The sequence below is a fragment of the Bos grunniens genome, chromosome 2 (genome assembly GCF_055505025.1).
Source record: "Bos grunniens cultivar Pamir isolate PY7600 chromosome 2, Bosgru_T2T1.0, whole genome shotgun sequence".
Classification (NCBI taxonomy): domain Eukaryota; kingdom Metazoa; phylum Chordata; class Mammalia; order Artiodactyla; family Bovidae; genus Bos; species Bos grunniens.
Window position 1 is genome coordinate 117800350 of NC_141166.1, and position 16301 is coordinate 117816650.

At 40.7% G+C, this 16301-nt stretch overlaps 1 protein-coding gene across 1 annotated transcript in view; it reads right to left on the reverse strand.

The window, feature by feature from the left end:
- PDE11A (phosphodiesterase 11A) overlaps positions 1 to 16301 on the reverse strand; it is a 427416-nt gene that overhangs the window by 142736 nt on the left and 268379 nt on the right. Inside the window, exon 10 of the mRNA XM_086359943.1 lies at positions 2601 to 2651. Within this exon, the coding sequence (XP_086216069.1) occupies positions 2601 to 2651 (51 nt within the window). The remainder of the gene's footprint in view (positions 1 to 2600; positions 2652 to 16301) is intronic.

Below are 16301 nucleotides of genomic sequence, written 5' to 3' on the forward strand. Positions count from 1 at the left end.
TGCATAATTTATTTGTAAGACAAAGCACTTATTCACTGTTACTTAGCTACAATGTTAGGAAACTGCCATTGCACATACTCTAGTGTGAAATTTCAGTAAATACTTTTCTATGTGCAGGATTATTTTAAGCCCACTACATTTACATGTTATTGCTGCAATTATAAGATATCAGCTACCAATTATGATAATGTTTTATTTACTTTATATTTCAAGAAAAAAAGCCACTAAGTTAAAATTATCTACTATATCTCAATTACATTCTAATAAAATATTCACTAATATCTTACAGGATAAAAATCTGGAATAAATCAGTTTAGTTAATAATCTTGATCATTTTAAGATGAAATAATGCTTTTTTCCCTCAAATTTAAATACTTCATATTTTTAGTATGTTTGTGAGCTAAAAATAAAGAAGCACAGCAAATTCCAAGACGATGTGTTTTCCTTATTCTAAGGAAAGAGTTAAGCCTGAGCATAGAGCAGGACTTTTAGAAAGCAGACAGCTATTGATTTTGGCTGCTTCAGTACTGCACATGTCACATCACATAGCTCTTGCCATCATATTTAGTCCATTATGAGCTTTGCTATTTTCCTCCCTGCCTGCCCCTTCCATCTTTCAGCAATGATGATAATTATAAAATAGTAAAAGTATAAAACATAAAACAGTAAAATATTTATATGGAATGTCTACATAACTCAATGTGATTAAAAAAGCCTTAATATTTTTGATGGGCATGCTTATAAAATATAAATATATATAAAAATATATAAAATATAACATAGCTGACTCCCTTTTTTATACAGCAGAAACTAACACAACACTGTAAAGCAATTGCACTTCAATAATAAAGAAAAAACAACAAAATCTATAAAAGTAAATATAAAAATAAATAAAGATAATTATATATCACCATATTTTTTAACCTTTTCTTAATGAATAACTGTTTTGAGTTATAGAACACGAAAGATTTTGGGGTTGATTTAGTCATTCAATCATTCATTCATCCATTTGACAAGTATTTATTGAGTGCTACTATGTTCCAAGAATGGTGAACAGCAGTAGAGATAGAACAGAGAACAAAGTATATAAAAAGCCCTGCCCTGCTGCTGCTCACGTATGTGGGATGTTGATCTCCACAGCAAACAGACCCTGACTGCTGTGGTTTTGATTGCCCTGTCTTCTCCTCTGTTCTCTGCTGTCATCTCACTGGCACCATGGCTTTCTTGATCTGGGTCATCATGGCAGGTCTTTTCCTAAGAATCTCTCCAAGCCAATGAGAAACCATGTCTCTGGATGGAGTCCAAGCAATTCACCTCTGTTTGCTGCCCACATGCAGCTCCCTGACTTTCCTAGCAGTTCCCTCATCCCTGCTGTGAGTTTAGGGTCTTCCCTTGTTTTCTTTTTTTAAGTAGTGTGACTGAACCCTAATGATCTGATTCAATCATGAGGCCCAAAGGTCTCCAGGCCATTTTTTCCTGGGAAGACAAAATGCATTCACATTCAAATGACATGCTCAAGAGTAACCACCATCAAGTGTTACTACAAATACATATTCTTTCTTATGATTGTAGTAACTTAGCTGATAATTCTCTGAAGTGAAGTGAAGTGAAAGTTGCTCAGCTGTGTCCGATTCTTTGTGACCCCATGGACTAAAGAGTCCATGGAATTCTCCAGGCCAGAATACTGGAGTGGGTAGCCTTTCCCTTCTCCAGGGCATCTTTCCAACCCAGGGATTGAACCCAGGTCTTCCGCATTGCAGGCGGATTCTTTACCAGCTGAGCCACAAGGGAAGCCCGAGAATTCTCTGAACCTCCACAAAAATCTGAAAAAGACAGACACCTAAAGTTCCCAAAGGAGGGAAAATCAGGTTGCCCATACTCCCCTGTTTTGACCACTCAGAAGTGCAGGGAGAGGAGCAAGAATCCTGACCTGCCTTGAAGGGAAGGAGGGTGACTAAGGGGAAAGGAATGTCTGAGACTCATGTCAGAGCTGGAAGGGGGTCTTGCTGGGTGGCAGTGTAGCACAGTGGTTAGGGGACTCCAGTTGTAAGGCCAGATTGCTTGACTGTACCTCTTACAATCGTTTGACATTGGCCTGTCTGCTCAATATCTTTGTGCTTCAGTCTGCTCATCTGTAAAAGAGTACCTACTTCATAGGAGTATGAGACAGATTAATACAGATAGAATGCTTTGTATTGTACCTGGTCCATAGTAAGCAGCTGGTAAATGGTAGCTACTAATCTCTTTACTTCTTTTTACAGATGAAGAAATATACCCTAAGATTTTAAGTGAACAGAAAGAGGTAAGACAAATGCCAAAATCAGGCATCCTGATTCTCATCATATTACACAGATTTCTTTTTTCTGATATCCTGCATACTTAAAAAAGGAAAGAAAAAAATACTGAATCATTTAAATGATTAGGAAGGGGCCATTCAGTTATACATAAATTCCTTTTCCCCTCTAAAACTGAAATATGCAAATGGGCCTTACCCAGTTCTATTTCCCCAGCATCCAGAGGGCAGGACTAGTTTAGAGGCAAGATACAAAGGGTCCAAAAGCCCCGGGAAGTTTAACTTTATGCACTATTTGCTTCCTTACCTTAAACTTGTCAACTTCAGCTTTTGAACATGTTGCATGATAAGATAGCACCTGGTTCAGAAAAAAAGGAAAAAAAAAAAACCACTTCAATAACTAAACATGACTTAATTTTCTGAAATTCTCCTGGCACAAAACTAAACTTTGTTCAAGTACACCACCTTGACGTAATAGTGGGTGCTAATGTATGATGAGCAATTCCCAGTAACCATCTGTGATACAGATTATCTTCTGTGCAACTACAGAGAAATCTATTACAATGAGGAATGGAATGACAGTCCACGTTAAAGGCTACGTATTTTATACCAGGATATTTTTATAAGTAGTTATTTTACCCAAGGGACATGATGTGGCTCAAGACAACAGTTCCCAAGGTGTGAATATTTCTCCCATGAAACGCTTTGAAATGCAAATAAATTAAAAGGTATATGTATGTGTGCACACGTATATATGTGCATATTTGTGTGTGTGTGTCTATGTGTGTGTCCTGTGGCAGACACTGTAATTTGCTGACTCAACTTCCATGTCTGGTCTATTCTTATTTGCCTGCTTTTGTTCTCTAGGAAAGATATATTGTTATTCCCAATCATCTGCAATTTTCTTTTCAATTGGCCTCACCCTGTTGCATGTGGGATCTTAGTTTCCTGACCAGGAATTGAACCCATGTCCCCTGCACTGGAAGGCAGATTCCTAACTGCTGGACTATAAGGGAAGTCCCCTGCAATGTTTTTTGTAAGAGGATGATATGTACCTGTTTCATGGACATCAGCTTTAGTATATGATTTATTTTAGTCAATGGATGGTGGAGGAAAGTGATGATGCTACCTTTGAGAACAGCCTTTAAGAGCCATCATGTGGTTCTGCCATGCTCTCTTCCCTCCACCACAGGACGGGCATGGCCCTGAGAGGTGCTGCCCCTCTCAGCCTGGGTCTCCAGGTGAAGAAGATGCATGGAGCTGAGCCATAGCCAACACACTGCTGATTCTGTGTCACATGAGCAAGAAATCAGCTTTTGTGCTTTATCATCGCATCATAACTTACTGATAGAGTTTGAAAATCAAAAACCCAATTGGCAGCCTCCCTGCCACTAGGGGTTATCATGTTGGGTGGCCGTGTGACATTCCTCTGATTGATGAAATATATGTGGGAGTGTTGGGTCTGCCTGTATCCTTTCTTTGTTTTCCCTGGAAAACAGCTGTAAGGCCTAGACATTCAGCAAAATCTGTCATCTATGAGGTTATGGCCATAAGCGTGAATAGATGCCTTGTTACAGATCTAGAGCAGAAAGGGAAAGAGAAATGAAGCTGACCCTGGTCTGCCCTGTTCCAGACTTATTGTTCTGTAGAACAAATAAACTCACATTTCCATGAGTCAGTACTGGATGTTTTGAGGCAAATGCACACACTCACGCACACACAAACACAATGTGTGTGTGTGCATACACAAGCACATTATACATATGCTACCAGTTTCATCCTTAATCTGTACAAATATCAAATAAATCTGAGAAAGTTTAAATCCCTCTTCAACTACAGCTTTCTTAGTGCATACTTTGCTCTGAAAAGTAAAGTAATACATTTCTTCTGAAACGGACAGTCTCTGGTTGGTGAGCAGGGATGTATCATCAGCTAGTAAGAGTACCTTGTTCATGAGGAGCAGGCCCTTTGGTAAACTGCAGTCTAGGAGGAGGCAACATTGTCCCCTCAAAGAATCCCTAGAAGGGCAACAAGCCAGCAAAGCAGATTCCACAGGACAAGAGATCCTTGCACCCTGCTATAGAATGCTCTGATTTTATCCTTCCAAGCAGTTTCTGCTGTTTGGTCCTAAAGGGTTTCCTGGAATGCATCAGGAAGGTGATCATGTGTCATTGCTCCAGGCACCCTCAGGACTGCTTTACACACAGAGCACAGCACTGAGAACCTAGTAACATCTGTACCCCCTTCATGTATACCAGCGTTGCAGCTACCATGCAACCCTGACCAGACAGAAATGCACAACAGTGACCTTGCTTAGCTCCTAGCTGCTTACTGTAGTAAAGCCTCTGATCAAATGTGACCACCTCACTCTTCCTATCGAGCGTCTGCAGAGGCTGTGGGGACACTCAGGACTTTCCCTCATCACCTGTGGTCAGGGATCACATCCATTTACTCCTCAAACTGCATCAGCTTTGGTTGTTCCCTCATAATTTCACTGAAACAGCTTGTATCAAGGTTTTCGATTTCTTGCTATCAAATCCAAATCTCTCTGGACAGATCTGCAAATGTATTTCGCAGCAACATTGAATGCAGGTGATTGCTCTGGCCGTTTTTGAAGAGGGTCTTCTTGACACCACACTATTTTGGTTGTCATACCACATTCCTGTCTGTTCTTTCTCTGTGTTCTCTTTTAGCCTGCCTCCTCTATTTGAACTCTAAATGGAGACATTTACTCAGTCTCTTCTTCAGTGATGTCACACATGCTCATGACCTTATATACCATTTATAGGTTGACAACTTTCAAATTTAGCCCTAATCTCTCATTGAGTTTCAAATCCACATAACCTGCTGTTTACATTGTTAACTTCCAACTTGGCTGACTCAGTAGCATCTCAAATTTAACATGCTTAAACATGCCCACTGATTTTCCCATCTTTAGTAGACAGAACGATGCTCCTTGTCCCCTCATGATGTCCACATCCCAGTCCCTGAAATGTGCACATATTTATGTTACATGGCAAGGGGGAATTTAGGTGCCAGTGGATTTAAGGATGCTCATCAGCTAACCTGTAGATAGGAAGATGATCCTGGATTATCTAGGTGAACATAATACAGTCACAGGAATCTTTATAAGTCAAAGAAGAAAGCAGGAGAGTCAGAATCAGTGATGTGACACGAGAAATATCGACGCTCCATTGCTAACTCTAAAGACGGAAGGGAGACATGAGCCCACAAATGCAGGAAGCCTCTAGAAACTAGAAAAGGCAGGGAAACAGACTGTCCCCCAGAGCCTCCCCTAGAAGAAACACAGCCTACTCACACTTTGATTTTAGCTCAAGGAGAGCCATTTCAGACTTCTGACCTCTAGAACTTCAAGATAATAAAGTTCTGTCTGTTGTTTTAATCCACAAAGTTTGTGCTAACTTGTTACAGGAGCCATGGGAAATGGATGTCACTGATCTGTTTTTCTCCTAGTCTTCCCAGCAACATGATGGAACTTCATCCAATCAATTATTTAAAGTAGAAAAACCTGAGGGTGATCCTTGATTTTTTTTTTCCCCCTTCCTCTTTCCCTCACATTGAATCCAGCAGAACAACATGTCATTTCCAGTCCCGTATCCTGACTCTTTCCAGTTTCACCACCACCTACCCAGGTCCAGTCCACCATCCTCTCCTAGCTGGGCCCTGACAATCATCGTTCTACCCTGACCCCTTCTGATCTCTTTGGCATACATCAGCCAGAGTGGTACCTAAGAAATATAAATCAGATCTTGCCATCCTCCAGCCGAAAACTCATCAGTCATCAGTGACTGTGGTTACACTTAGAATAACATCGCGATGTGGCCCCTGGCGCCCTCTCAAATCACACTGCATGCCCTGCACTCTCTTCTATATATTCTCTGGACATGCTCACCTCCTTTAGGGTTTTCTATACACCAAGCTCTTTTCCATCTTAGAGCCTTATTTGCCCTTATCTCCTGGTTTATATTTTCATCCTTCTGAAATTAGGTTAAACGTTACCTCTTCAATGAGGTCTTCAGTCTGTGCCTTGAGAAACCAGCTCACTCACCGTTACTCTCTGTGTTCACAGGCTGTTTCTTTCACATCACTTATCACAGCTGGAGTTATGTGTCAGCTTGTTCGTCCCCTGCCTCCCCCTCTAGACTGCAAGCACCATGAAGGCAAGGATCAAATCTTGTCCCTAGAAGAATGCCTGATACTTAGTTGGCACTCAGCAAATATTGAATGAATCATGCAACAGAAAATAATCTTCAAAGAAAAGAATCTATTTCTCATATGCTTCTCTGCTTGTATTATTAGTGACCTTAATTTATGTCTTTTCCTCAACAAAATCATAGTATGTCTTAAAGCATAAACTGAACAGTGTAGGTGGGGTTGCCAGTTTTAACAAATAAAAATACAGGACACCCCATATAATTTGAATTTCAGATAAATCACTAATATCTGCACTATTTGAGACATAGTTATACTGAGAATATTATTTGTTGTTGATCTAAAGTTCAAATTTAACTGGGAATCTTTCTGTTTTCACCCAGTAACCTTACTTCTCCTCTCTCAAAATTAAAAAGGCTGGAAACAAGTATGGAAAACTTTAAGCCACATTCCAAAATTTTTCATGCTCCTCACTCAAGCCCTCCCAGTGACTTTTCCTTCCCAGTATTTTATCTGGCAAACCTACCAAATATCTCAAGTCTAGAGTATTTTCAGCAAAGTCAAATAACCTCACTAATCTAAGATCTGAGACTAATCTATGGATGCCATCGAAGGAAATATAATCAGATCAAAGTAATTCCTGATTATTTATAGCATAACCAATATTCCAAAGAGAATCACTGTATGTGTGTGTGCACATGGGGATGTGACCACAAGGCACGGCTGATGACTAAAAATAATGCAAGTTTCTGTGGTGGAGAATAAAAAAACAAGTTAAAGAATTTATTTTTTAAGCTACTATTGTTGCTAAACCCTTATGGATAAGTTAAGATTTCCTCCATGTTTCTAGAGCACATTAACTTTAAAAGAGTCCCTTAAGCTATATATTTCATACCAAGGAGTTAGAGATACTATTTATTTCTGAGTAATAATATATTTGATAGAATAAAAAAGCTTTAAATGAATGTACTGTAATGGTTTTGAAGAAAGAAGCATTTGCAAATCTTATATATACACTTCCTCTATGAAGAACATCATTAGTTTATGAGAGTTTAGCCATTACATACACACTCACAAGATTTTTTTGACAGCTAAATAGAATTTGTATAAAGTTTACTTACAAAAGTAAACAGCTGACCCACAGAGCACTTAACAAACATTAAACTTTCACAAGAAAATGTCTACTCCAGATAGCTTTATCTTTGGTAGCTGTATTCATTTCGAAAATACTTTAAAGTAAAATCTAGTGACTCAGTTTCATGGGTGAGCTCTGACCTAAGAAATCTCTAAAGTTCCAAAAATAAATCACTATTTGCAAAACACTACCAACTTTAATTATCTTTTGGATTGAACTTGCTCCTAGCAAAACAAAGAAACAGAGGCAAGAAAATGTAAAAGAAAGCAACTGTTAGACCCATGCACAACAGACTAAAGAAGTCATGTTTTTGTGCCGTGTCTCCACAGCAGGAAAAGACAGTTAACAATATTTCAAAAGGAAAACATTGAGCAGAACTATGAAATAGGACCACGGTAGCAAGCCTTGCCCTCTGCCGTATGCGGTTCAAGATCAGAGCCAAATGCTTGGCTTGCAATCCCAGGAACTGCCCCTAAGTAGCGGAGGGCAAATCTCTGACAAGAGAGTACTGAATGTTAATTTATTGTGGATCTAGGAAGCCATTTGCTCCTGGAATGAGAAATGAACCATTGCAAATGCTGGCTGCCAGAAGTACAAACATAAAGAACCACTTAACAGGGAGAAGGAACGCAGACCTTGCTGAGGACCCAGATGGGCTGTCTCGGGAGGCCTGAATATTTACTGATGTATTTACAGCTCAGGTGGCAAAGCGACACTTGGTGGCACTTGGAAAAAACTGGTATCAGAGTTAAGGTGGTCTGCAGTTAAATTCGGAGAAGGCAATGGCACCCCACTCCAGTACTCTTGCCTGGAAAATCCCATAGATGGAGGAGCCTGGTGGGCTGCAGTCCATGGGGTCGCACAGAGTCGGACACGACTGAAGAGACTTAGCAGCAGCAGCAGCAGCAGTAGTAGTAAAATTGCAAATACTTTATTCTGATGAGCTCGGAAGAAGTAAAGAAACTCTGAGATCAGCAGCAGGCCTCTGCCAAAGGTGGCAAACCACAAGGAATGAAAAGCCAATTGACTTGGGATGACTTGATAGAAGGGCTATCTGAGTTAAGAGCCATTCTCTAGAAGTTCTTAACAAGAGGTTGATAGGCTTCAAAGACACTGCAACTGGACAAATGCGGGGAAACTGAGAAATCACCAGTTTCTACTGTTAAATATTTAAGAAAGTGTCTGCTGTTTAATGGAATAAAATGTTCAGAAAGATGACTTCAAATAACTGTGTCTGCTGAGTGACCTGTTATCATAGCCTTTGGGCTATATCTGTCATAAAACATATTTTTAATATTCTAAAAAAGACCAAATCTTCTGGAATTTAAAGGATAATAAGAGATTCCTGCAGAATCTAGGGTAATAAATAAAACAGTCAATTGTCAGAATGGCATCAGTTCAGCTGCCTTTTAACTACTACCTGCAGGAAAGAAGGGCCACACTCGTAGTTCGCATCAGCATATATGTATTGCGTATGTACTATGTGTAAATCATTGTGATAGACATTTTGTCTTCTTTTTCCTATCCTGGCAAATAAATTTTACTGGTGGTGGTTTTGTCGCCAAATTGTGTCTGACTCTTGTGACCCCCATGGACTGTAGCATGCCAGGCTCTTCTATCCATAGGATTCTCCAGGCAAGAATACTGGAGTGGGTTGCCATTTCCTTCTCCAGGGGATCTTCCCGACCCAGGAATCAAACCCAGGTTTCCTGAATTGCAGGCAGATTCTTTCCTGATTGAGCTATGAGGAAATAGGAGGCCTCAGTTTTATTTCAGAGAAGGCAATGGCACCCCACTCCAGTACTCTTGCCTGGAAAATCCCATGGACGGAGGAGCCTGGTAGGCTGCAGTCCATGGGGTTGCACAGAGTCGGACATGACTGAGCGACTTAGCAGCAGCAGCAGCAGTTTTATTTCATTGCTGGTAGTTGTATGAAGCACTGTGCTTCATACAGTGCTTTGCTGAGGCTCTAGTCAAGGCTATAGTTTTTCCTGTGGTCATGTATGGATGTGAGTGTTGGACTGTGAAGAAGGCTGAGCACCAAAGAATTGATGCTTTTGAACTGTGGTGTTGGAGAAAGCTCTTGAGAGTCCCTTAGACTGCAAGGAGATCCAACCAGTCCATTCTGAAGGAGATCAGCCCTGGGATGTCTTTGGAAGGAATGATGCTAAAGCTGAAACTCCAGTACTTTGGCCACCTCATGCGAAGAGTTGACTCATTGGAAAAGACTCTGATGCTGGGAGGGATTGGGGGCAGGAGGAGAAGGGGATGACAGAGGATGAGATGGCTGGATGGCATCACTGACTCGATGGACATGAGTCTGAGTGAACTCCGGGAGTTGGTGATGGATAGGGAGGCCTGGCATGCTGCGATTCATGGGGTCGCAAAGAGTCAGACACGACTGAGCGACTGATCTGATTTGATCTGATCTGAAGGTGACTCAGATGGTAAAGAATCTGCCTGCAATGCAGAAGACCCGGGTTCAAACCCTGGGTCAGGAAGATCCCTTGGAGAAGGGAATGGCTACCCACTCCAGTATTCTTGCCTGGAGAATCCCATGGACAGAGGAGCCTGGTAGGCTACAGTCCATGGGGTTGCAAAGAGTTGGACATGACTGAGCAACTAACACTTTCGTTTTCAAGGAAGAGCTCAGCAGGAGTTCTATGCAGAGTACATCATGCGAAGTACCCAGCTGGATGAATCACAAGCTGGAATCAAGATTGCTGGGAGAAATATCAATAACCTCAGATATGCAGATGATACCACTCTAATGGCAGAAAGTGAAGAGGAACTAAAGAGCCTTTTGATGAGGGTGAAAGAGCAGAGTGAAAAAGCTGGCTTAAAACTCAACATTCAAAAAACTAAGATCATGGCATGTGGTCCCATCACTTCATGGCAAATAGATGGGTAAAAAGCAGAAACAGTGACAGATTTTATTTTCTTGAGCTCCAAAATCACTGTGGACAGTGATTATAGCCGCAAAATTAAAAGACACTTGCTCCTTGGCAGAAAAGCTATGACAAAGTTATACAGCACATTACAAAAGTAGAGATGTCACTGCCAACAGAGGTCTGTATAGTCGTGTATGGATATAAATAAGAGTTGGACCATAAAGAAGGCTGAGCACTGAAGAATTGATGCTTTTGAACTGTGGTTCGAGAGAAGACTCTTGAGAGTCCCTTGGACTGCAAGGAGATCCAACCAGTCCATCCTAAAGGAGATCAGTCCTGGGGGTTCTTTGGAAGGACTGATGCTAAAGCTGAAACTCCAGTACTTTGGCCACCTCATGCAAAGAGTTGACTCATTGGAAAAGACTCTGATACTGGGAGGGATTGGGGCAGGAGGAGTAGGGGACAAGGGAGGATGAGATGGCTGGATGGCATCACTGACTCGATGGATGTGAGTTTGAGTGAGCTCTGGGAGTTGCTGATGGACAGGGGAGGCCTGGCATGCTGCAATTTATGGGGTCGCAAAGAGTCGGACATGACTGGGTGGCTGAACTTGAACTAATGCGAAGACCTGACTCATTTGGAAAGACCATGATGCTAGAAAAGATTGAGGGCAGGCAGAGAAGGAGGTGGCAGAAGATGAGATGGTTAGATTGCATCACTGACTCAATGAACATGAGTTTGAGCAAACTCAGGGAGATAGTGAAGGACCGGGAAGTGTGGCATGCTGCAGTCCATGGGATTACAAAGAGTCTGACATGACTTAGCGACTGAACAACAAAAACAGCAGGAGCTGTCTCCAATATAAACTTCCTTTTCACCTTTTCTCCCCTATTTCTCCATTTCAAATGTAAAATAACAAAATTCTATTCCTTTCTCATACAGAATGGTTTTCCACACCCTCTGGTTGTTGGAGGCAGTCAAAATTTATTCCCTCATATATTTACTATCCTGGGAGGGCTTGTCAAGAATCTTCCCATGGAATCCCAATGCCAAAGTTAGATAATTTTTCACCTACATTCTTACACTTCAGAAATTCTCATATCTCTCTTAAGTCATTCATTAGCTCAGTGAGTCACAAACGTTAACATGCATCAGAACAGAGATGCCTGCCTCCAGAATTCCTGGTTCAGAGCAGCTAAGGTGGAACCTGCATTTCTAACAAGTGCCCAGCATCAGAGGTTGATGCTGCTCGTCTGGGAACCACACCGTGAGAACCACTGTTTTGATTCCCATCGATGGATTCTAGGTTTAAAATGTCTAGATTAGAGGGAAGGAGTGAGCAGAAATGAAAGAAATAAAGTGGTTTGGGTCTTCTCCCAAATCCCAGTATGATTTGAATAGCTTTCTTTTTAAGACGCTTAGAAATGTTTCTTTAGTTTTATTCTGCTAGTTAGCTTTCATGACTATATTTCTTTACACTTCTGAATTTCATTGACAATGGAGATAAAAACGCTGTGAAATTAGTTTCATTGGATTTATTTAGAACACTTTGGCTTATGCAAGCAATTTGGTAAAGATCCTGTGTAAAATAAGTCAACTCTTTGACATTTCTGGGCCCAGAAATCAGAATTTATCCCCTGTATTGCACTGGTTTACAGAATGACTTCATTTTCTCCCTGTCTACAGGGGTCAGTAGTGGTACTTGATTTTGCTTATGTGGATTAATTGCTTTATGGATTATCTACAGCGTTCTTACAGCAGGTTGTTTTCTTCCATTCAGTAGTTTTGTCTTCTTACTCTGTGGTCACTTAGTACACCAGCGCTGGGAAGCAGCATAGCTTGTTGGTTGAACACAGGGACGCTGGAGTTAGATGGCCTGGGCTCATAATCCTGGTCCACGAGCCCTTAATTATCCGAACTCGCTGAGTCTCAGTTTACCTATCAGGAAAGGGCAGGGAATATTTGCATTTTCCACTCACATTTCACCAGCTGGAGAAAGTTCCATGGCTCTACTTAACTTCGAGGGAGTGGAAGGTATAACCCTACAGCAGGCTTAGCAGGTGATGGGCTCTAAAGATTACCACAATGGTTCGGTCAGTCAAACAGCAGGTAGAATTAGAATTGTTTTTGAAATCAGGGCAAATGAATCCAATATATGAACCACAGCCTGTGAATTTTATGGTGCTTGTCCATTTTTGTTTCTTTCCTGATTCTCTTCTGTATTTCAAAGAGTTGTGTGTGGTACACAGGATCTTCAAATAAGTGGGATTATAGTATAACCTTATTACCTTCTTTATATTTAACATATGTAGTACATGTAGCATATGGTCATTAATCATTGCTGATTTGACTAAACATATTGTGATACCCATAGAAGAAAATTATTATAACTGAAAGGTTATTATTGGGTTAATTCAGTTCCATAGCTTTTAGGAACTGCTTAGCTACCAATTTCAATCACTTTAATGTCCTTGGGGTGAAAGAAATAGCCTATTTCTTTCCAAAAAGTTGCACGTGGCGATAATTCTAATTTTTAAGAAGTTTTTAGTTGTCTCTCATAAAAGATCTCAGCCATTAACATTTAAATTCAAAAGTCTTTTTTGGATTAATTCTTACTGTAATTTAATATAGCTCTCTATATATGCATATTACACTATAATTTATAACTGTTTCAAAATAAATGTTCCTTTCTCACAATTGCATAACTCCCCACGTTATGTGTGAAAGTGAGGCTGTTTTTTTAATCATGTAGGTTATTAAGAGTATTAATATTTCACAAGTGTTTTTCTAATGAACTCATTGCTTGCTTGTTTTCTTATTTGTTAATAGCAAAAGAAGAGAACATAGCATTCTTTTGGACTAACTGAACAACTTGGATTGGTTATTTCTGCTTCTAAAACAACTATAATGTGTGTCAAGGCTTTTTCAAATCTATAATTTAAATATTTGGAACTGACATTTCTTAATGCCAGATCTGATTTCACTTAATGCCATATTTCAAGTAGCTTGTTATTGAATATATATTTATTTTCCGTACCTCTCCCCTCATGGTTTTTGCATAATCAACAAGACTACCATGGTTGGTGATCTGGGAAGAAATACCTTGATTATTTGCATTGATTGTGCAGGAACACCATAGAGAACTTTATGTTTGAAGTAGTGTGGTTTTGCTGGAAGCTACCCCTGGAGTAAAAAGAGTAAGAAGGGACGAGGCCTAGTTTGGGTCACTGTCAAAATGACTGGGGCCACAAGGGCAAACAGTTGCCATGGAGGAAAGAGAAGCCCAAAAGTAAGAGTGAAAAAGGGCAGCGTTTATGCTGTCTGGGCAAGGTTGGTGGCTACAGAGATGAGATTAGATCTGAGGGAGTAAGTCAGGGAATAGTATACAAGCAGTTGAGTATCTAGATCATGAGCCATTCATTCAAGAAGTATCTATTAAGGACTTGCAAAACATTCTCTGGCATAGATGCTACCAACATTTCCTTAGATCAGTCTCCCAAAGCAACAGAAATAAAAACAAAAATAAACAAATGTTTGACCTAATCAAAGTTATAAGCTTTTGCACAGCAAAGAAAACCATAAACAAAATGAAAAGACTGGGAGAAAATATTTGCCAATGATGTGACTGACAGGGCTTAATTTTCAAAATATACAAACAGCTCATGCAACTCAATAACAAAAACCCCAAACAACCCAATCAAAAAAATGGGCAGAAGACCTAAGTAGACATTTTTCTAAGGAAGACATAGGATGGCCAAAATGCACTTGAAAAGATGCTCGTCATCACTAATCAGTTCAGTTCAGCCGCTCAGTTGTGTCTGACTCTTGGTGACCCCATGAACTGCAGCACACCAGGCCTCTCTGTCTATCACCAACTCCTGGAGTTTACTCAAACTCATGTCCATTGAGTCGGTGATCCCTCCAACCATCTCATCCTCTGTCACCCTCTTCCCCTCCTGCCCTCAATCTTTCCCAGCATGAGGGTCTTTTCAAATGAGTCATTTCTTTGCATCAGGTGGCCAAAGGATTGGAGTTTCAGCTTCAACATCAGTCCTTCCAATGAACACCCAGGACTGATCTCCTCTAAGATGGACTGGTTGGATCTCCTTGCAGTCCAAGGGACTTTCAAGGGTCTTCTCCAACACCACAGTTCAAAAGCATCAATTCTTCGGCACTCAGCTTTCTTTATAGTCCAACTCTCATATCCATACATGACTACTGGAAAAACCATAGCCTTGACGAGACGGACCTTTGTTGGCAAAGTAATGTCTCTGCTTTTTAATATGCTGTCCAGTAAGAGTCTTTTAATTTCATGGCTGCAGTCACCATATGCAGTGATTTTGAAGCCCCCCCATACTGGAGAGGGTATGGAGAAAAGGGAACCATCCTACACTATTAATGAGAATGTAAATTGTTGCAGCCACTGTGGAAAACAGTATGGAGTTTCCTTCAAAAACCCACAAAACAAGAGTTGCTTATGATCCAGCAATCTCACTCCTGGGCATGCATCCAGAAAAACCTAACAATTCAAAAAGATACATGCATCTTGACACTCTTCATAGCACCATTCACAATAGCCAAGACGTGGAAACACACTAAATGTCCATAAGCAGGTAAATGGATAAAGAAGATGTGGTGTATATATATACACAATGGAATACTCGGGTATAAAAATGAATGAAATAATGCTATTATCATACTAATACTAAGTGAAGTCAGTCAGAAAGAGAAAGACAAATGCCATATAATATCGCTTAATATGTGGAATCTAAAATATGAACCAAATGGAATGTATCTACAAAAACAGAAGCAGATACAGAGACACAGAGAACAGATTGTGGTTCCAAGGGGGAAGGAGGGTGCGGGAAGGACGGACTCGGTGTTTGGGATTAGCAGATGTAAACTGTTATATATAGGATGGATAAACAAAAAGGTCTTACTGCGTAACACAAGGAACCATATTCAACTTCCTGTAATAAACCATAATGGAAAAGAATATAAAAAAGAATATATATGTGTGTGTATAACTGGATCACTGCTATACAGCAGAAATTAACACAACATTGTAAATCAACTATATTTCAATAAGATACATTTTTAAAAAATCGATTGAGGAGTTGATTTGCACCAAGCACTGTGTACATGGTCCCTGTCTTAATGGAACTTCTGCTTTAGCAGTAGAGATATACACTAAACAGGCAAACAGATGCATTGAAATAATGTCTATAAAGTCAACTAGCAAAGTGCTGAAAGAGGCAATGGGGGGTGGGCAGAGTGTGGGAAGGTGGCAGGAAAGTGGGTTAGGGACTCCTTCTCTGAGATGGTACTTTAAGCCAAACCCAGAAAATAGAAAGGAGCTAGCCAGGGCAAGAGGCAGAGGCAAGGTACTTGGGGTGCAAGGTGAAGTTTCCTGGAGGCCAATGTGGGTGAGGCAGGGGAGATCTGAGGTGAGGAGGGAGGGCTGGGTAGAGGCCAGGCCATCCAGAGTTTTCTAAGTTAATAAAGGATTTTTATTGTCCTCAGTGGGAAGACACGGAGGAGTGTGGGGCGAGAGATTGACTGTGACCCGGGCAGCCCCTTATACACTCTTCTTCAGTTATACTCCCCTCCAGATGTGACCGCCACCCCTACTTTCAAGGCATTTTCCCCCGAGATATATTATGTAGTTTTGCCTATTCGTAAACTAAGAAAAGCAGATTCCCATTACATGTTGAACAGGATCCCAGTTGCTATACAGGATGGATTGGAGGTAGACAAGAGTGGATGGGAGCTAGAGAACAGCAGCTGGGCCAGGACAGTAGAAGTGGGG